This window comes from Hevea brasiliensis, chromosome 1, assembly GCF_030052815.1.
Source record: "Hevea brasiliensis isolate MT/VB/25A 57/8 chromosome 1, ASM3005281v1, whole genome shotgun sequence".
Classification (NCBI taxonomy): domain Eukaryota; kingdom Viridiplantae; phylum Streptophyta; class Magnoliopsida; order Malpighiales; family Euphorbiaceae; genus Hevea; species Hevea brasiliensis.
Window position 1 is genome coordinate 125,711,005 of NC_079493.1, and position 22,335 is coordinate 125,733,339.

The window sequence follows — 22,335 nt, forward strand, 5'->3', positions numbered from 1 at the left end:
GCTTGCAAGGATTGAGTCAAAAAGGAGAAACACCAGAAAGGATTGTCAAAGGATCCCAGCAAACACGAAAGTTAATGAGGCAACTTCGGAGAACTTCATTGAGTAGAATAAATAATACAATCCTCGCCTTTTCTCAGTTAGATCATTATAATCACTTTCATAATCAACTTAATGAACCCAAAAAATAAGAAAAAGAAAACATTGCAGATTCAACTAACTGCTTCTAAATCTACTTCTGCATCTGTCTCTCCATCTATCATCCCTGCCTCTACCTCCCCATCAGCTTCTAATTGGCCTGCCTCTTGACCAACATCCGTGTCAGGGCTTTGCTTTTGATGTTCTTCAGGTGTTGGAGTGCCACCTTGGGAGGTACTGACTGCTGTAGCCATTGCATCAGTGTCCATTGGAGCAGCAGAGGATTCATCAGCTCTGACTCCTTCACCATCAATCTCACTTGCAGGTGTTGCAATCTTACATCAAAGCAGAGAAATAATCATAAAAACCTTAGAAAATCAAAATAAACATCATCCCAAGAACAATGATCTCATAGACTAATCACCAAAGGTTAGGTGCAATAAAATTTACATTTGAATTTTAAGCTGCAAGCTACAATGACGTATGAAACCACCACAAATTCCAGATTTGGATATTTCTACCATGTCTTTGCTGGCACCAAAAGTACATCTCAAATCTACTAAGAAAAAGGCAAAGTACAAGACGGTGAGCAAATACCTGATTCTCTTCTGCTTGATTTGATGCACCCTTTGCCTCTTCCTTTTTGGCACGCTTAGTTCTGTCACTAGGTTTAGCTTGGTATCTGGACCGGACATCTGGTGGCAGTAGTTCTAGGGGAACAACTCCTTCAATACCATGGTCGGTAAACTGCAAGAAAATTTCCATAGCTTCTATTAGGTCAAGTGATTTTACCCAAATCATACATCATATACATCTTGGTTAGGGTCATACTCTGGAAAATCCGTCCAAGTCCTGCCTAGCTGAAAAACGCAGACCTTTCCAGCAATATACCTGCAGAAAAAAGATAATAATAAAAAATATTAAAAAAAAACTTCTCCACATTACTCATGAGAAGTCAAATTGCAGCAAAAACTAAGAAATAAGTTTCTTTTCTTAAAAAATATAAAATAGGAAACTAAAAGCAAGCATGCTTATTGACCAAGTTGCTCTTCATGAAAGCACCTATGGAATTTGGCCACCTATAAGTGCAGTCCATAGAATGATTCCTGTGATAGCTTCTCTGATTAATATCTGGTACACTTCTATGTGCTAACCTACTCACCAAAGATATTTTACACCCAAAAAAAAAAGGCTATTTGAAAACCTTCGTACTTGAATTCCCAATGTAAACACATCGTATTAGTCAATAAACCAAACACATTCTAGTCATTGGCACACCTTTGGGCCCAAAATTGAGCATTTAATCTCAAATAGGAATAGGTTCTCACAAGATATACAATAACCGTCTGTATGCATATAGTTGGAAGAGAAAAGTAGCAAGTCCACGTGCAGAAATTTTATTCTTCTACTTAAGGTAGTCACAGTTGCAAGAGATCCTCTGACATTCTAATAGTCTTAATCATATTTCCAACCTACAATTCAATAGTATTATCTAAGTAAATTCCATATGTCCAAAGGTTTAGACTGCTTCCCTCATTTTCAAGAACAATGTATCCAGAAGGCAATTCTACAGAGCATGTATATATTCAGTGTTATTACTAGCATCAAACCCCAGTTGTATAAAATAGCAGTACACGTTAAAAGTGGATGAGGCTCTGAAAATGAAAGAAAAGACCAACGCTCACCCGGTTATTTTTGTGGTGATATTCAGCTTCTATTCCAGCTGATGGGTCCATCTGCAATTTCAATAAAGAAATTTGACTTATTGTGATATGCAATGTAATGAATGGGATCATATCTCATTATATATGAGGGAAAAATGAAACACAAAAAGTGAAGGTATTAATTCAAACATCAAGAAGCCTGTTGTGGAGCTTACATCTTCGGCCAAGGGTTTCCAATATTCTGTGATGGCAGGAGTTCGAACGCGTTGAGGATCAGTCAAAGCATTCTGGACATCAAAATAAGATACTTGAATTGAAAAGATGAACCAACAGTTTTAAAATAACGTAACTAGACTAAATAAGTTCACCCAGATAAAAAAGAAGGAAGCAAAATCACTACAGATCAGCACGATAACCACACCCTAAACTTTTCTCCTTAACTTTTTGAATATATATTTTTTTTATTAAATAACTGTGCAGCATAATTTCCTTTGTGGGTTTATGAAAAATCAAATTAAATGATAACTATTGATGCCTACTCATTCTTATTCCACAAAGATCAACAAAGTTGAGGTAACTATTATTCAAAACAGAAAAAATCCATTCCCAAATCAAGTACTGCTTGGGCTCAAATAAAAGCAAGCCATTCTCTGTTTCCCGTTCTGTTTACTGGTTTGCAGACCACAGAGAGTATTTGATATTCTTTTCACACAAGACTTGTTTTTACAGAGCATGTGAGTGGGATTTCAACTCCAAACCCACATTTGTGTGGTACTAATCCAAGGGCATTTCCATTAACCAGGAATTCATTCTCCAAATAAGGAAGAGACATGGTGTAGTTTAATTTATTTTGTTTCCTTGATATTTTCTGAAATGGTCTGGAGAAAAGAAAGAATATTGATATTATTTTCTCTTTCATTTTCTTTACTTTTCCTCACTTTTTCTTTCTATTTTCTCCAAACCAGCCACTGTCTCAGCATAATAGATATGCATGCAATGATGTTGGATGCCACCACTGACTATAATATTCAACAATCCAGTTTGATTGTTACATAATGAAATGATAGTTTTGATGTTAAAGTATGATATGATGGAGACTAAAGCTGAAAATAAATAATGGTCATATGTTGCAATGCCATCTTAATATAATACACACCGGATTCTGATCTGCCCACTTCCACAGTTGGGAGAGTTCTTTATTCCCGAGTCTCCACCTTGGCCTACTGAAGGATTAACAAAGGCACACATTTCAGATGAATAGTAAGAAACTAGAAACTTAATATATATATATATACCATTAATGCCAGACACGGAGGAAAAAAGAACGACAAGAAGATGCTGAACAAAATTTCCCAATGAAGGGTTTTAGAACAAAATAAAACCATGCAGATGAAAAAGCAATAAGTGTAATATTTTGTATAGAAAGATGTAGACCCAGCCACCGGACTGGTTCTGGATCAAACCGGCCCGGAACCGTAAACCCTGGTTCTGGTCCCTGTTCCAATTCGATATAGTCCAAATCCAACCGTCCAGATTTTTTTCCAGGTTTTTTTTTTAATTTTTTAAATAAAAAAGGCAGTTCGGCTCAGAACAATCCAGTTCAATTCTGGTCTGGTTCATTTATGGTCTGAGTCAAAGACAGGTTTAAAGGTTCCACCAATTCCAGTTTTGAACCAGCCCTTGGCCGGGTTTAGAAAGATGGATGCTTCATCAGCGTAGAAGAGCATGCATTTATGTTGTGAATGAAGAGAGAATAAAGAAAAATGATAAGATAAATATTAACTTTTTCAAAGTCAGCACATTTTCTGGTAAAGCAACTATAATCAACATATCAGCAAAAAAAATTAATTATAATTGATTATTGGATGTGGGCATTTACTCCATGTGTGCAATGTGCATGAACTTTAAGGACCAATATATCTTATTCAGTGCCAATACGCGTTGTTTGTATGATATAGAAGATAATATGAAGGTCGTATAATGTATCATAATATAACACCCAGTCCACACTAGAAGAACATTTCCCATATATGATGGAAGAAATAGGTGAATAAAGAGATCAACTCCACATAAGATACAAGCTTCCTAAGCTAAAATTTCTACTATTCACACACACAAACAAAAGAAGAATAAGTCCATCTATCATTCAAAATCCACCAAACTCAAAGATACTTGTAGTAGTAATATTATTCTCAAATCACCTAATATCATCAAATATGTCTCAAGAAAGTTGCCATCCTTGCAAGAAAAGCAGGATAGACACAGAGGTTCAATCTGTAAAAGACTTTAATACCTGTGTCCTGTATAATATGGAGTAATGTAGAGTTACCAAATGTTACTTCCAAAGTGAATCAATAACCTAAGCTTATAAGCCCATAATAGATGTTTAATTTCATACAACTACCAGTATCAGCTGACTGACCCCAACTTGTATATAGACTATATAAAAAATGCAAATGGAATATTTAACAAATTACTTCCTGTTCTCCCATCTCAAGTATCCTTCTTCAAACACATCGAGTGTCTAAAAACAGAAACAGATATTTCATAAATTTAAACTTGAAAGAACAATAATCATTTCATTTTCAAGGAAATAATTATTAAATCATTAAGTTGCATACCGTTTTTTATTTCCATCTTGGACTGTTTTGTTCTCTATTGGCTGCTTTTCAAATGGAGGACAACCGTCTCGTTTCCACCATACCTAAGAGGATCATCACAATTTTTAGAGACAATGTAAATAGTGAGAGAGAGAGAGAGAGAGAGAGAGAGAGAGAGAGAGAGAGGCAACCACAGAAGAAAGAACAAAGAATGCTTACCCAATTCTTTTCACGTTCAAGTATATGCTCAATTTTTTGAAGAAAATCCTTTCCTTTAGGTGGAGTTGTTTCAAGTAGTTTCTTCACATGCTCCTCACAAGTTTTTATTTCTTCTTTCTGGAATAAACGGAAAAGAAGACAATAATTGCAGATTTTATGATTTTATATACGTACATATATGCATCTAATAATATTTATGCAAACATAGGTGTCTCATCCAGCATGTATGTGTAAAGTGTAAACAAAACAATTTTTTACATGAGGGATGGTAAATGAACTTGTCAATTCCCAATCTCAAACAAAAATAGTTTTGACTTTTTTCAGGAGGGGCAAAAGAAAAATAAGGCTGGTAAGGAAAAGGAGGGTGGTCCTGGATAAGGATAAGTTATGCAATAAGATCAGCTGCTTGGCAATAAAAGAGCATAGAACTATCCAGAAGCAACGTCCTACATGCATTACATGACCTAACAAGACAAACATACTAACGTTTATTAAAAGGCACTCAACCCTGGACAGTAATGACACAAATACAGGAAACTGATAACTAGAGGCTCTCAACCTCTACACAAATGAGCCAATGGAAAATACGACAATTTACCAGGGAATGGAAGGAATATTTTCCTTCACCAAGTTCCTTTCTTTTTTCTTTTGTTTTCGCTCTCATTTAATGTTATGACTTATGAAATTCACCCGTCAAAGAGACTTTTGGGAATAAGAACTCTAGTTAGTTTAACACTATCACTCGTCCTAAGTCCTATGATGACAGTTTAAATTGAGCACAAAGTTTACATGAGATCTATGAAACAAGAGTACAGATAATTTTTAAATGTAATGTGAAATCTTTTTGCTAGAAGCATACCGAGCAAGAGATCCTAGAACGACAACAATGGAAGACACATTCATATTTCACTTAAGTTCCTGACATGCCTACCAAGTTGGCATAGTAGTTCACACATGTTACAACAGGAGTAACATATGCACATTGGACTTGGATAAAATGAAAATTTCAAACAACACAAAACAAAGGTTAATAACAATAAGGACACTTAATGAATTTAATATATCCTACTGAAACCTAATGTTTGGAGATAAGAAAAGAGACACTTGTATGAAGTTTCAACACTTTAAACTTTCAGCTTACATTTGAAGCCAAAATCTAAACAGAATTTGATCAAGTGTAGCATCAATTTCCACAAGTTAGCAGCAACTGATACTGAAGAAATTTGCATATTTAAGAACTTCCATTAATCAAAAGAACTAGGTGGACATGAAGTTGCAGTAAACCATGTATGCATGCATACATCCACAAATGGATGTCTGTAGGCGTGCTAGCATGTATATGGCCTAATATGGCAGGATATTAATTATTGTACAACTATAACAACCAAGAAAATGTTTCTTACATGCATGCACATTTAACTTCATGAAAATAGAAGATTGTACAACTCAAAAAATAAATAATAGAACAACACTAACCATGCTTTCAGATGTCAAATCTTTGTCATTCTTTCCAGGAGCCTACCAAGAAAATCAGAGATACTTCAACTATTGAGAGAGATTAAATTAAAAAAAATGCAAATATAAGACTTCCATTCAAAAACTCCAGTAATCGCTACCTTAAGATAGTCAAACAATATAAGGCACTGCACAAGAACATGGCGTCGAAAACTTGGATCTTTTAACTGGAAAATAAACAAATAAATTTATAACATCAGAATTAAATCAAGATGTTCTGTGCAGATCATTTTCATTTTATACCTTTCAACACCAGTTACCTCTAAACCCATCAATTTACTGCTTGTGAGATATTTTATGTTAAAAGTTGCTGCCTCTTCCTCCAAGTTGTTAGCATCTCCTTCTTCCTCGCTCAAAGGCTGAGCTTCAAAGGTATTCAACACAACCTATACATCTCAAAGTTTAGGGAAAACATTAGATGTAAAAGCCAAATGGCAAACAGCAATAACACATTTATGATCATGATGAAGTTACAGCACAATATTTTCTATCGAGCAAAAAGCTAAAAATCACAGCAAGAGAAGAAGTTACCATCAAACTGGATGTAAATTTCTGCCACTTGGTTGGAGCAAGCGTTAGAGAAGCTGGGTTACAGAAGTGTTCCTGAAACACAAGCGGACATGTTCATAGAAAACTCAGCTTAAGTATCAAGGCAGTTAAGAAAATTAACTTCTATTAACTGTCTAATAAAAATAAATAAATAGATTAAGGTTTTAATCTCCAGATCACAATCTTGTCAGCATCAACCATCCTTAATAGAACTCAACTCTAGTCTCAAACTTGTTAGGATCAACTGCACCAACACTTCTTCCTCTGTTATTTCCTCACCCATGCAAAACCATCCGTTAAAAAATAAACCTTGAGTAGCTATTTTCCAACTCATGATTATTTGCTGCAAAGCAAACCCTCTAGTATTTCATTTTTAATAACGATATTTTATTTTAGAAATATTAACAGGAATTCCCACACAAATATATGCCTAGGCTCAAAAGAAATGAGAAAAGTGGGTGATTTTGTTTAGTAATATTATTTATGGTATTAAACATAAATTTGGCAGCAGCAGTAGATAACTAAAAAAACGAGCGAGCAGACACAGTTACGTTCTTGAGACCAAACCAGCCAAAAGTGCAGTTAGTTTACAATATAGTTATGGCTCCAAGATAAAATTTGGATTAAGATGATTACTTTGAAACCAAGCACAATAGTAACTCATATAAGGAAATACCCAAAGAGTGAGAAGGTTATGATTGCACAAAGACAATCAGTTCCCTTCCCCCCAACTAAAAATTATACCAAGTGGCATAGTTTACCTGTAAACTCCATAAAGTTTTATAGAAGTTAAAGTCAACAGAAATACCTGATAGGAAGTGAACAGATCAGTACACAGGATCATAAAGTAAAGCTATAGAGTAGATACAAAGTTTACTAGAAAGCTGTGCAGCAAGGTTGTACCAGCAGGTGGGTCTTTCTCATATTTAGTCTCATTTGATGTGTTGAAAACTCCCTTTATATTCACAGCTGCAAGAAATAAGGGAGGGGAAAAAAAGGTGACATGACCACCAAATAAAAGAAACCTACACTAAAGTGAAAATGAGTGTTGAACATCAATCCATACCTGAACGTTCAGACAGTGGAAAAAAATGTGCCAAAAACATGAGAATTCGTCCACAAAATACAACATCATTAGCCTGTAAAGTCATATTCAAGCATATTAGCACAAAAGGTAAAATTTAGAATGACAATGCTAAAAACACTAAAATTTTACCACTACCTGCCTCTATACCAAAATTTCTATTTCCTGTTTGATGATTTTAATAAATAAGAAGGAAAAAGGGAGAGCAATTAAGAGTAAAATCTCCAAATATACAAAGTCAAACATTATGTTTCAAACAATTTGTAAATCTAACTCCTTTTCATAATTGCAATTGCTGAACTTTCGTATAAATTTGTCATTACATTAATTGAAACCAAACAAGATTATTAAAGGGCTGATTAGGTTGCAAAAGCTTTACTAGTTCAATTTACTTTCAGAATTACTGAAATTCATGGTCTGAAATATCCTTCCCACCAAAAGAAGGATGGGAACTGGAGCAAGTCCCACCCTTAAATTCAAAACGCAGAGTCACCAAAAGCTTCCTTGTGAGGAATACAAGATTATGGCTATTTGAAGAATAATGTATCACACCACAATATCACTCTTTAAATGTAATCTTATCAAGCTGATTCACAAACAGCTTGGCAAAAATCAGCAAAAGAGAAATTAATGTACAACCACTGGGCCTCCCAATGAACCAAAAAAAAATAAAAGTATGCATATCTATGTATTATATACATTAGTCCATTGAAGTACCTTTGAAAGACGACGAAGAAGTTGGTTACACGTTCTCAACATCACAAGTTTTCCACGAGCAAAAAGTTCTTGCTGTATGAAACACAGCCATCAAATATAAATGCAAGTATTAATCATGATAGAACATGGAGGACAAGTGCAAGAGTGTTCAATTGAAGCTTCAAATATTGGTAAAAAGGGCATACCTTCCCAAGTATGTCTTGCTTGCTCTCTATATAACCAAAAGTATCTTTGCAATTCCTCATTGTAGACATTTCTGTCAAATCTTCCAACAACTGGAATATCATACCGCCCTCAACATGTTCTCTCTCACAAAGATACAACACAACATCTAGCAGCACCAGAAAAAGGGAAAAATCAGTGTGGGAGAGAAGCATCAAACTAAAAATGCATAAAGCAAACAAGCATGCAGTGGGAGAGAAAAAGTATCACAATAACTGCAAAAGGTTAACTCATTATTGATTTCAAGCTCTATGCAAGCCAACCACAACAAGAGGCTCGCAAAGTGATTTCCTTAGGAAAAGTAAGACACAACAACCAGAGTGCAGGGAGACTCGTACAAAAACATATTGGAAAGTTCAAACAAATTTCAAGATCTCCCATCCTAAAGGAAATATATGATTCTTATAGATGCTATAATATCAATTGTTTTACAATTCCTTTTAACTTTATGTATGTGGCAGGCATCTGAATACGCAATTCAAAAGCTCAAGACATTTCATCTAAAATGCTACCTAATCGTTAATATATCAATAAACAGATAGTGGAAAATACTCTTGAACAAACACAAGAATTTTACATGATATGGCAAGTGTGCCTACATCCACAGTCATAGTTGCTTGCATTTTTCACCTGAGAATGAGAATAATACAGCCTAATTATAGTGACCTAATCCTTATACACCCAGGGTCCCTAATACAAGTAGGATTTACATAATCACCCCCAATTACCTACTGATGGGCTAAACAAAAAGTATCCTTTACTTGGGGAGCTCCTTGACATGGGGGGCATTCTGACCCTCGCCATGGAGCTCCTCCCCTTTGACGGGGCCTTAGAGAACAGTAAATTTCCCTCTAACAAATATGAGCTATAACTCAACATAAACATCGCTTTATAGTTACCATTTCTATCATTAGCAATGCACTTCCCTAAAACTTATGTTACTGACAAATTTGCATCTTTTTTACTGCATATTTGCAAATTAACTATTTATACACACACACACACACACACACACACACACACACACATTCTTATCTTTCAAATATTTTTAGCAATGTTTAAACAAAATTACAAAAAAAAAAAGATACAGAAGTGAATTTTATCATCTCATCATACCTAAAAGACGAGGAATCTGACCCTGAAAGTTTTCCCCATCATCAATTGATTGCCCATACTGCATTATTTCCTCCCCTGACTGTACTGCAGAAGACTGTACCAAAGTGAAGCCAAAATTCTCCATTCAATGTAAAGAAAAAAAAGTCTAGGTTATAAACAGATGATATAGAAAAACAACTGCACTCATTCTTAGTTTGAAATGCATATTTTTACACGGTGGCAGACAGGTTTTAAAACAGTCTTGTCTTCAAAAACATGCATCTCTCTTTGCTAGTTGCAACTAACAGATCATCTAACTGCAAAGATTTCCCACATTCAACACGGACACAGGCACTCAAAAGACACGTTTGCATGTATGTCTATAATATAAACTAACAATGAAACTGCATTTTCTTAAACATTCAATATTCAACTTATTGCAGAGGATGCAGATGGAGGAGAGGCGAAGATATATTGAAAGTAGAGTAGAAATAAGAGTAACAAAGTGGAGGGTAAGTGTCAATCTTGAACGGTGAACAACAAGTAATAAATACACTAAATCACTTTAACAGTGAAATGGATTTCCATTGTGACCAACTTAATTTATCCCTTCAAGGACAATCTTAAAGTGCAGATAAAATAAAATCCATGGCCATAATACACATAATGTTAAAAATTTATTCATACCACAAGCTCCTGAAGCAATGTCCGAAGCATATTTTCTAACAATTGATTCTCGTCTTGGGCTAGTTTGGTTTGCCTCTGTCATTTAACAATTCAATGAATTGAATAAAAATTGACTATAATGTGCAGGACTAAAAAATAAAAAAGGATTATAATTGCCTGTCATTTTCATATCTACATATATATGGATGAAAATCCAAGTCTCACCTGGGGTTTAATGAATTCTTGAACGGTCTGGAGAGCAAAGCTTTCAGGTGGTCCAGGCTGCAATATGGCCCTTCTAAATTCTTCCTGAGAACAAATGACAGATAAAATAGTCATAATAGAAATTATAGAATGAAAACATACCAAGTAACTAAATTTAGTAGTACTAGAAAAAATTTTGCCATCACAGAAGCGAATATGAATCCAAAAACAAGTGTAAAGCCCAAAAATCTAAACTAGAAAATCTTTTCTCTCAAATAGTAGCTAAAACTAATCAAAGAGTGCTGAAATTCCAAAAGAAAAAAATTAAAACCCTAATGAAATTACAAAAGATACAAGAAACCTTACCATTTTCAAGATTCTACCACGCAGCAGACTCAAGCAAGCACGAAGCAAAGTCTCAATACCAACCTATAAACAATGCTTCAATCTGCAATTACGAAACTGCTGAAGCTGGGAAACTGCTGAAGCTGGGTACGTAATCGAAGTAGACCCAAAATCAAAACGAACAAAGGGGAAGAGAGAACCGCTGGGTGATTTTCAAGCCAGAAAGAAACCAAAAACGAGACAGTGGGTGCGGCCCGACCCGTTAACGTTAAAGCCCACGGACGTCTTCACCTTTTGATTAAAAATTTAAAAAATTTTTTTTAAATATTAAAAAATTATATTAAAAAAGATTTGAGAATAAGTAAAATATATATAATTTTTAATTAATTAGAATCATATTCAGAATTATATTTAAAATTTTTAACTCTAATTAAAATTAAAGAATAATTATAAAAACTTTGAAATTTATCATAATATATAATTTAATAAATTTGAGTTATATTATTTTAAAATATTATTTTAATAATACTTTACAGTGAGCGATGTAGAGGAAGTTTCGGATCTTGAGTGCGGCCCGACCCGTTAATATTTAAGCCCACCGGCATCTTCACCCTCTTGATTAAAAATTTAAAAATCTCTTTTTTTTAAATATTAAAAAATGATATTAAGTAAGATTTGAGAATAAGTAAAATATATATAATTTTTAATTAATTAGAATCATATTCAGAATTATATTTAAAATTTTTAACTATAATTAAAATTAAAGAATAATTATAAAAACTTTGAAATTTATCATAATATGTAATTTAATAAATTTGAGTTATATTATTTTAAATATTATTTTAATAATACTTTACAGTGAGCGATGTAGAGGAAGTTTCGGATTTTGAGTACGGCCCAACCCGTTAATGTTTAATCCCACGGGCATCTTCACCCTCTTGATTAAAAATTTAAAAATCTCTTTTTTTTTTAATATTAAAAAATTATATTAAGTAAGATTTGAGAATAAGTAAAATATATATAATTTTTAATTAATTAGAATCATATTCAGAATTATATTTACAATTTTTAACTCTAATTAAAATTAAAGAATAATTATAAAAACTTTGAAATTTATCATAATATGTAATTTAATAAATTTGAGTTATATTATTTTAAAATATTATTTTAATAATACTTTACAGTGAGCGATGTAGAGGAAGTTTCGGATTTTGAGTGCGGCCCGACCCGTTAATGTTTAAGCCCACGGTCATCTTCACCCTCTTGATTAAAAATTTAAAAATTCCTTTTTTTTAAATATTAAAAAATTATATTAAGTAAGATTTGAGAATAAGTAAAATATATATAATTTTTAATTAATTAGAATCATATTCAGAATTATATTTAAAATTTTTAACTCTAATTAAAATTAAAGAATAATTATAAAAACTTTGAAATTTATCATAATTTAATACATTTGAGTTATATTATTTTAAAATATTATTTTAATAATACTTTACAGTGAGCGATGTAGAGGAAGTTTCGGATCTTGAGTGCGGCCCGACCCGTTAATGTTTAAGCCCACCGGCATCTTCACCCTCTTGATTAAAAATTTAAAAATCTCTTTTTTTAAAATATTAAAAAATGATATTAAGTAAGATTTGAGAATAAGTAAAATATATATAATTTTTAATTAATTAGAATCATATTCAGAATTATATTTAAAATTTTTAACTCTAATTAAAATTAAAGAATAATTATAAAAACTTTGAAATTTATCATAATATGTAATTTAATAAATTTGAGTTATATTATTTTAATAGTACTTTACAGTGAGCGATGTAGAGGAAGTTTCGGATCTTGAGTGCGGCCCGACCCGTTAATGTTTAAGTCCACGGACATCTTCACCCTCTTGATTAAAAATTTAAAAATTTCTTTTTTTTAAATATTAAAAAATTATATTAAGTAAGATTTGAGAATAAGTAAAATATATATAATTTTTAATTAATTAGAATCATATTCAGAATTATATTTAAAATTTTTAATTCTAATTAAAATTACGAACTATTGAAATCTATTGAAATTTAATGTCAAGTAGACCCAGAATCAAAACGAACAAAGGGGAAGAGAGAAACCGCTGGGTGATTTTCAAGCTAGAAAGAAACCAAAAACGAGACAGTGGGTGCGGCCCGACCCGTTAACGTTAAAGCCCACGGACGTCTTCACCTCTTGATTAAAAATTTAAAAATTTTTTTTAAAATATTAAAAAATTATATTAAATAAGATTTGAGAATAAGTAAAATATATATAATTTTTAATTAATTAGAATCATATTCAGAATTATATTTAAAATTTTTAACTCTAATTAAAATTAAAGAATAATTATAAAAAATTTGAAATTTATCATATTATATAATTTAATAAATTTGAGTTATATTATTTTAAAATATTATTTTAATAATACTTTACAGTGAGCGATGTAGAGGAAGTTTCGGATCTTGAGTGCGGCCCGACTCGTTAATGTTACGCATTAAGTTAAGCCCACGGGCGTCTTCACCCTCTTGATTAAAAATTTAAAGTTTTTTTTTTAAATATTAAAAAATTATATTAAGTAAGATTTGAGAATAAGTAAAATATATATAATTTTTAATTAATTAGAATCATATTCAGAATTATATTTAAAATTTTTAACTCTAATTAAAATTAAAGAATAATTATAAAAACTTTGAAATTTATTATAATATATAATTTAATAAATTTGAGTTATATTATTTTAAAATATTATTTTAATAATACTTTACAGTGAGCGATGTAGAGGAAGTTTCGGGTCTTGAGTGCGGCCCAACCCATTAATGTTTAAGCCCAAGGGCATCTTCACCCTCTTGATTAAAAATTTAAAAATTCATTTTTTTTAAATATTAAAAAATTATATTAAGTAAGATTTAAGAATAAGTAAAATATATATAATTTTTAATTAATTAGAATCATATTCAGAATTGTATTTAAAATTTTTAACTCTAATTAAAATTAAAGAATAATTATAAAAACTTTGAAATTTATCATAATATATAATTTAATAAATTTGAGTTATATTATTTTAAAATATTATTTTAATAGTACTTTACAGTGAGCCATGTAGAGGAAGTTTCGGATTTTGAGTGCGGCCTGACCCGTTAATGTTTAAGCCCACGGGCATCTTCACCCTCTTGATTAAAAATTTAAAAATCCCTTTTTTTTAATACTAAAAAATTATATTAAGTAAGATTTGAGAATAAGTAAAATATATATAATTTTTAATTAATTAGAATCATATTCAGAATTATATTTAAAATTTTTAACTCTAATTAAAATTAAAGAATAATTATAAAAACTTTGACATTTATCATAATATGTAATTTAATAAATTTGAGTTATATTATTTTAAAATATTATTTTAATAATACTTTACAGTGAGCGGTGTAGAGGAAGTTTCAGATTTTGAGTACGGCCCGACCCATTAATATTTAAGCCCACGGACATCTTCACCCTCTTGATTAAAAATTTAAAAATCATTTTTTTAAAATATTAAAAAATTATATTAAGTAAGATTTGAGAATAAGTAAAATATATATAATTTTTAATTAATTTAAATCATATTCAGAATTATATTTAAAATTTTTAACTCTAATTAAAATTAAAGAATAATTATAAAAACTTTGAAATTTATCATAATATGTAAGTTAATAAATTTGAGTTATATTATTTTAAAATATTATTTTAATAATACTTTACAGTGAGCGATGTAGAGGAAGTTTTGGATTTTGAGTGCGGCCCGACTCGTTAATGTTTAAGCCCATGGGCATCTTCACCCTCTTGATTAAAAATTTAAAAATCCCTTTTTTTAAAATATTAAAAAATTATATTAAGTAAGATTTGAGAATAAGTAAAATATATATAATTTTTAATTAATTAGAATCATATTCAGAATTATATTTAAAATTTTTAACTCTAATTAAAATTAAAGAATAATTATAAAAACTTTGAAATTTATCATAATATATAATTTAATAAATTTGAGTTATATTATTTTAAAATATTATTTTAATAATACTTTACAGTGAGCGATGTAGAGGAAGTTTCGGATCTTGAGTGCGGCCCGACCCGTTAATGTTTAAGCCCACGGGCATCTTCACCCTCTTGATTAAAAATTTAAAAATCTCTTTTTTTAAAATATTAAAAAATTATATTAAGTAAGATTTGAGAATAAGTAAAATATATATAATTTTTAATTAATTAGAATCATATTCAGAATTATATTTAAAATTTTTAACTCTAATTAAAATTAAAGAATAATTATAAAAACTTTGAAATTTATCATAATATGTAATTTAATAAATTTGAGTTATATTATTTTAAAATATTATTTTAATAATACTTTACAGTGAGCGATGTAGAGGAAGTTTCGGATCTTGAGTGCGGCCCGACCCGTTAATGTTTAAGTCTACGGACATCTTCACCCTCTTGATTAAAAATTTAAAAATTCTTTTTTTTTAAATATTAAAAAATTATATTAAGTAAGATTTGATAATAAGTAAAATATATATAATTTTTAATTAATTAGAATCATATTCAGAATTATATTTAAAATTTTTAACTCTAATTAAAATTAAAGAATAATTATAAAAACTTTGAAATTTATCATAATATATAATTTAATAAATTTGAGTTATATTATTTTAAAATATTATTTTAATAATACTTTACAGTGAGCGATGTAGAAGAAGTTTCGGATCTTGAGTGTGGCCCGACCCGTTAATATTTAAGCCCACGGGCATCTTCACCCTCTTGATTAAAAATTTAAAAATCCCTTTTTTTTAAATATTAAAAAATTATATTAAGTAAGATTTGAGAATAAGTAAAATATATATAATTTTTAATTAATTAGAATCATATTCAGAATTATATTTAAAATTTTTAACTCTAATTAAAATTAAAGAATAATTATAAAAACTTTGAAATTTATCATAATATGTAATTTAATAAATATGAGTTATATTATTTTAAAATATTATTTTAATAATACTTTACAGTGAGCGATGTAGAGGAAGTTTCGGATCTTGAGTGTGGCCCGACCCGTTAATATTTAAGTCCACGGACATCTTCACCCTCTTGATTAAAAATTTAAAAATTCCTTTTTTTTTTAAATATTAAAAAATTATATTAAATAAGATTTGAGAATAAGTAAAATATATATAATTTTTAATTAATTAGAATCATATTCAGAATTATATTTAAAATTTTTAACTCTAATTAAAATTAAAGAATAATTATAAAAACTTTTAAATTTTTCATAATATATAATTTAATAAATTTGAGTTATATTATTTTAAAATATTATTTTAATAATACTTTACAGTGAGCGATGTAGAGGAAGTTTCGGATCTTGAGTGCAGCCCGACCCGTTAATATTTAAGCCCACGGGCATCTTCACCCTCTTGATTAAAAATTTAAAAATCCCTTTTTTTAAAATATTAAAAAATTATATTAAGTAAGATTTGAGAATAAGTAAAATATATATAATTTTTAATTAATTAGAATCATATTCAGAATTATATTTAAAATTTTTAACTCTAATTAAAATTAAAGAATAATTATAAAAACTTTGAAATTTATCATAATATGTAATTTAATAAATTTGAGTTATACTATTTTAAAATATTATTTTAATAATACTTTCTGATGGCGATGTAGAGGAAGTTTGGATCTTGAGTGCGGCTGGCAGTTAATGTTTAAGCCCACAGGCATCTTCACCCTCTTGATTAAAAATTTAAAAATCCCTTTTTTTAAAATATTAAAAAATTATATTGAGTAAGATTTGAGAATAAGTAAAATATATATAATTTTTAATTAATTAGAATCATATTCAGAATTATATTTAAAATTTTTAACTCTAATTAAAATTAAAGAATAATTATAAAAACTTTGAAATTTATCATAATATGTAATTTAATAAATTTGAGTTATACTATTTTAAAATATTATTTTAATAATACTTTACAGTGAGCGATGTAGAGGAAGTTTCGGATCTTGAGTGCGGCCCGACCCGTTAATGTTTAAGCCCACAGGCATCTTCACCCTCTTGATTAAAAATTTAAAAATCCCTTTTTTTTAAATATTAAAAAATTATATTGAGTAAGATTTGAGAATAAGTAAAATATATATAATTTTTAATTAATTAGAATCATATTCAGAATTATATTTAAAATTTTTAACTCTAATTAAAATTAAAGAATAATTATAAAAACTTTGAAATTTATCATAATATGTAATTTAACAAATTTGAGTTATATTATTTTAAAATATTATTTTAATAATACTTTACAGTGAGCGATGTAGAGGAAGTTTCGGATCTTGAGTGTGGCCCGACCCGTTAATGTTTAAGCCTACGGGCATCTTCACCCTCTTGATTAAAAATTTAAAAATCTCTTTTTTTTAAATATTAAAAAATTATATTAAGTAAGATTTGAGAATAAGTAAAATATATATAATTTTTAATTAATTAGAATCATATTCAGAATTATATTTAAAATTTTTAACTCTAATTAAAATTAAAGAATAATTATAAAAACTTTGAAATTTATCATAGTATATAATTTAATAAATTTGAGTTATATTATTTTAAAATATTATTTTAATAATACTTTAGTGCTTGAATATAAATTATATATTTTTTCATTACATTTTAGTTTATAATATTTTATTTTATTTTTGTCTTTAAAATTTGAAGTTCAATTACATTTTAATTTCTAAATTAATATTTTATAAAATATAAATTATATCTTGCTTGCAATTTCTGATTTGTAGTTCAATAGCACTGATAAACCTGATACTTCAGCATTTCAAACAATTAGGCAGACATAAATAGCTAGAAGTTGGTGCGTGAAAGTATACTTTATACAAACAGCGAGAATATAGAATGCCTTGATTACATTGTTCTTCATTGGATTTCAATCTCTGGGATGTGAACAATCTTAAACTAATCCTTGCCTGCAGAAGCTGGGACCATTGACAATCTTCAGTTTCTGTAAAGAGGCAAGCTCACGTATCCCTTCAGGTAGTGTTTGTAGGCTAGAGCAATCTGAAATTTCAAGTTCTTGAAGCAATGAGAAGTTCCTTATCCATTCAGGCAAAGCCACTAGATTATAGCAACTTAAAATCCTGAGTTCTTGCAATGAAGTAACATCCTGAAGCCTTTCTGGGAGATCAAAAAGTCAAGGAAGATAATCAATAATCAAATGACGCGGGCTCCTGAGGCCTTGCCATTGGATGCCATTGTCATTAAACAGATCAAGCGTGCTGCATTCACCGATCTCCAGACTTGTGAGTTGAGTGAGAAAATTGATTCCTTGTAAAAGAAATTTTAGTCTAGGACAATTTTTAATCCGCAATTTCTTGAGAGAAGTGAGGTTCTGCAGCCCTTCTTTTGGCAAACACTCAAGATCTTCATCTTTATCAATAAACAGAAACTCTATAGTTGAAAAGGCGGATAAAGAGGAGAAAAATGTAGGGAAGGTCGATGATGCTGTCACCAGCATACTAGAATTGATAAGATGAAGAGATTCCAGACAAGAAAAGAAAGGCATCATAGTCATTTTGGAACACCTCTGAATGGTTAATTGAGTAAGGCATGGAAATAGGTGTTTCAGATATAGATTGTGGCTTGCTGTTAATGCTTCTGTCCCATCATTCTCATTAATCAATTCCCTCTGTTTCCATCCCTTGAAATTAGGCAAATTGTAAAGCCAAAGCTCCGCTAGTGATGGAAAGAAAGCCGTATCTGGTGGTGATGAAGAAATGATCTCATTAATACCATATTCTATGTATTCCAGAGCAGCTAATTTGCGAAGATGAAGAAACCTGAGAGATGGAAGATGCTCCAATGGTGGGAGATGCTGGCATTTGGGACAATTTCTTATGGTAATTCTAACAATATTTCTAAGTGAGGGAAGCCAACTTGAAAATTTTACACCACCATATCCTTCCACCCATAAATGTTTCAGATTTGGATGAGGTTGGAGGATCTCCAAAAGTGATTCATCACTCTTACTAACATCAGCCTCTGTTGGGATCCATTGTAATCCTAGGAACTGAAGGCATTTCTTTTCCTTCAAGTTTGCTTCCTTTGATTCTGAATCAGCATCAGTCAAGCATTCAAGGTTCTTAAACCATATCTCACCCTTGCGAAGATTTAGGCCATTAAGTTCATTAAGCTTTGCTCTATCTAACCCGGCCCCTTTATCTCGTGGCACAATGAATCTTGATAATGTCCGCAGAGAAGTCAATTCTCCCAGTCCAGGTGGCATGTATGCCAAACTAGGACATTTGTTGATCACTAGATGTCTGAGATTGATCAATTTTCTAATGTCCCTGGGCAGCTCTACAAGTCTTTCACAACGTGAGAGCAGCAGAGTTTGCAAGTTCTGCAAATTGCAAATAGAACCTGGAAGTCTTTCTATGAGATTATTACCAGAGATGTCAAGATACCTCAAGTGCTTCAACTTACCAACGGAGCATGGCAGCTTTTCAATACCTAAACAATGCATGTCCAACACACGCAATCGTCTAAAATTTGAAGTAAGAATGGCTTGACTGGATTCATTTATCCAACGATCATTAACAGGTAAAAGGAAGGTCCTCAATCCCTTTACCTTCCCTAAGTGCCTTGGAACTTCCCATGCATAGTATAGAGACCCTTCAAATGACAAATGGCGTACTCTTCCAGATGTATTTTCAACATCAATTCCTGAAATTGAGCAATCAGTCCCTGCTACAGTTTGTGCAAGATCATGTATCAGGTCATGCATTTTGCAACTTATTATGTTATCACAATCATCTTTTTCAACCTCTTGAAAAAATGATCTCAACAGCAAATCATTGAAATATTGATCACCAATTTCCTCTAAATTCTGATTTCCACCTGAAGATAGAATATAACCTTGTGCCATCCACAGCAGGATCAACTGATCTTTACAGATGCTGTTGCCCTTGGGGAATATTGAACAATAGGCAAACATTGACGCAGATTAACGGCCAAGTGATCATAGCTCAGCTTCAGTACTGGTAAAATATCATTAGATTCTTCAGATAACTTCCAGATTTCGCTATTATCAATGGCCAACCAATCACTTTCTTCTGTTTTGAATTGCATAACACTCCCCAAAGTTTTTACAGCTAGAGGGACTCCTTTGCACCTCTCAATTATTCTTTTACCAATTGCTTCCAGGTTTGCATCAACTGTCTCCTGTCTCTCTGGAAATGCAACTTTCTTAAACAATGTCCAAGATTCTTCTTCAGTTAGACCTTTCAACAAGTATGAGGATTCCACACCCATAACAGATGCAACTTTTCTACTTCGAGTGGTCACAAGAATCTTACTCCCCTTAGCACCACCTACTAACAAATTTTTCAAGCAGATCCATCTCTCAAGGTTCTCATTGCACATATCATCCAAAACAAGAAGGTACCTCTTATCAATCAATTTTTCTCGAAGGCGAATTTGCAACAGATCCATATCTAAGTTACCCACTTCATCATTTGTCATGGAAGTTAAGATTTTTCGAACAACCTTTTCTACATCAAAATCTTCAGTAACACACACCCACATCCTCTTTTCAAAAAAGTTAACCACCCTTTCATCACTATAAACGAATTGGGCAAGAGTAGTTTTACCTAAACCTCCAATACCAACAACTGGAATAATGGAACAATTTTCCTGCTTGCCAGAGGACATAAGCAATTCTATAATTTCCTCTTTATTCTTATCTCTACCAACAACTTCTGAAGTCAGAACAAAAGAGTGAGTTTGCCCCCTCTCCCTATTCCCAACTTGCAAGTTTACGACTCTCTCCCTGAAATTGAACCTACCCATATCTTCTGCAATTCTATCTAATCTCCCTCTGATGTTCTTAATTTTACGGCTAATTTTGCCTCTAAAAGCGATTGAATTTGGAGATACCTTTTCGATTTTCCAACCATGAGTCTCCACCTGAAGCTGTGAAGCTCTGGTTGCAGCTGCATCCAGCAAGTCATCAGCATCAAAGACAACATCTTTAAGCTTTCTTATCCAGTCTTGCACCAAATGGCTCTTTTCTTGTCTCTCCTCAGCATCAAGAAGAGCGGCTTTGATGGTGGAAAGCGTGTTCTCAAGCTCCTGCAAGTCCTTTTTCACACCATACAAAGACCCGATTTCTTGGAAGAGAGAAGAGCCCAGCTTGGTCAGTATCTCAGTAGCTACACCAAATGGAATTGCCTCTGCCATCTTGTGTGAACCTGAAGCTTCAGGCATGAACCAGAATGGTCAACGAGATGCAAATGGCTGAATACAAAGAAAAGAGCCAAAGGGCGAGCTTAAAAGTCAGGCTGAGAGGATGAAAAGCACTAGCTATCCGCAAAAATCACCTGTTAGTTTTATAAAAAAAAGTCAACTCAACTGAGGCATGAATTTGCTTTTTCCCCCTAAACCTAATTAAAATTTATTTTTTAATTATTTAAATATATTTTAATTTTAATTAGTATTATTATTTATAAAAATTTTTAATTAATTTAATTTTATAAATTTTAAATAATAATTTATATAAAAAATTATTTTAATTAATAATTTAAATTTTAAAAATTTAATAATCCTATAAAATATATAAGTTTTATTTTATATAAAATAAAATATATAAAAATTTATAAATATTATTATAAAATAAATAAATAAATATATATATATATATATATATATATATATATATATATATATATTCATATTTAATTAAATATTTATATAAACTAAAACCTAAACCCAACCTAAACCTATCATAATTATTATTCTTAAAATATGCATCCACTCCAAATTCAATTATATTTGACCCAAACCAAATTCAATTATATTTAACCCAAACCTATTCTATTAGTGACATTTGATTATCTCTAGAAGTATGGTCTTAAATTCGAGATCATACAAACCAAACACACATAAATATAACCATATGGTTAGCTCCAAGCCTATGAATATGAATTAGGATGCCCATTGCAGTAAATAAAATAAGAAAACCCTTTTCCTTACAACAATCACGCGTGGCTAATACCAGTTATAAAAGGAAAAGAAAATCATCTGTTGTTTATATAGGTTTGGATAGGTTATTGTATTCTGTTCTGATGCCTCCCATGGCTGTTCATCCTAATATCTTCCATTCTATAAAAGCATAATTTGTGTGGTAATAAACAATCCCATTCATTCTTTAAAAATGGCCATGTAGTTGTTCATGTTGGGCAAGCCAAGGATTAAGTGAAAAGAAAAAGGAAAAAAAAAATCCAG

General features: G+C 30.8%; 2 protein-coding genes across 3 annotated transcripts; both read right to left on the reverse strand.

Annotated features, from left to right (window-relative positions):
• Positions 1–71: 71 nt before the first annotated feature.
• On the reverse strand, positions 72–11,225 carry LOC110666944 (THO complex subunit 1). 2 transcript variants are annotated; one of them, XM_058151865.1, is made up of 22 exons: positions 11,116–11,222; positions 11,037–11,078; positions 10,692–10,775; positions 10,488–10,562; positions 9,822–9,915; positions 8,669–8,814; positions 8,484–8,555; positions 7,749–7,821; positions 7,586–7,651; positions 7,444–7,490; positions 6,665–6,736; positions 6,394–6,519; positions 6,235–6,300; positions 6,095–6,136; positions 4,619–4,735; positions 4,421–4,503; positions 2,956–3,022; positions 2,015–2,086; positions 1,821–1,871; positions 967–1,026; positions 733–882; positions 72–470 (listed from the first exon to the last, which is right to left on the reverse strand). In XM_058151865.1, the coding sequence occupies exons 2-22, from the start codon at positions 11,037–11,039 to the stop codon at positions 210–212; spliced, it is 1,827 nt and encodes a 608-aa protein (XP_058007848.1). In that variant the 5' UTR covers positions 11,040–11,078; positions 11,116–11,222; the 3' UTR covers positions 72–209. The 2 variants fall into 2 exon arrangements, with proteins under 2 accessions (XP_058007848.1, XP_058007837.1); XM_058151854.1 differs by having other exon boundaries at positions 11,037–11,225.
• Positions 11,226–17,830: 6,605 nt separating this feature from the next.
• On the reverse strand, positions 17,831–21,524 carry LOC110666935 (putative disease resistance protein RGA1). The gene is given in 2 exon segments (XM_058151888.1): positions 17,831–20,019; positions 20,166–21,524. Coding segments are annotated over 2 exon segments (3,168 nt in total). The 5' UTR covers positions 21,319–21,524; the 3' UTR covers positions 17,831–18,004.
• Between the last annotated feature and the right edge of the window lie 811 nt (positions 21,525–22,335).

Coding starts and splice junctions, on each gene's coding strand:
- LOC110666944 (XM_058151854.1), bottom strand. Junction 7,652..7,748: donor TCCACTGTCTGAACGTTCAG/GTATGGATTGAT, acceptor TATTTCTTGCAG/CTGTGAATATAAAGGGAGTT. Junction 1,027..1,820: donor ATCACCACAAAAATAACCGG/GTGAGCGTTGGT, acceptor TTTTTTCTGCAG/GTATATTGCTGGAAAGGTCT.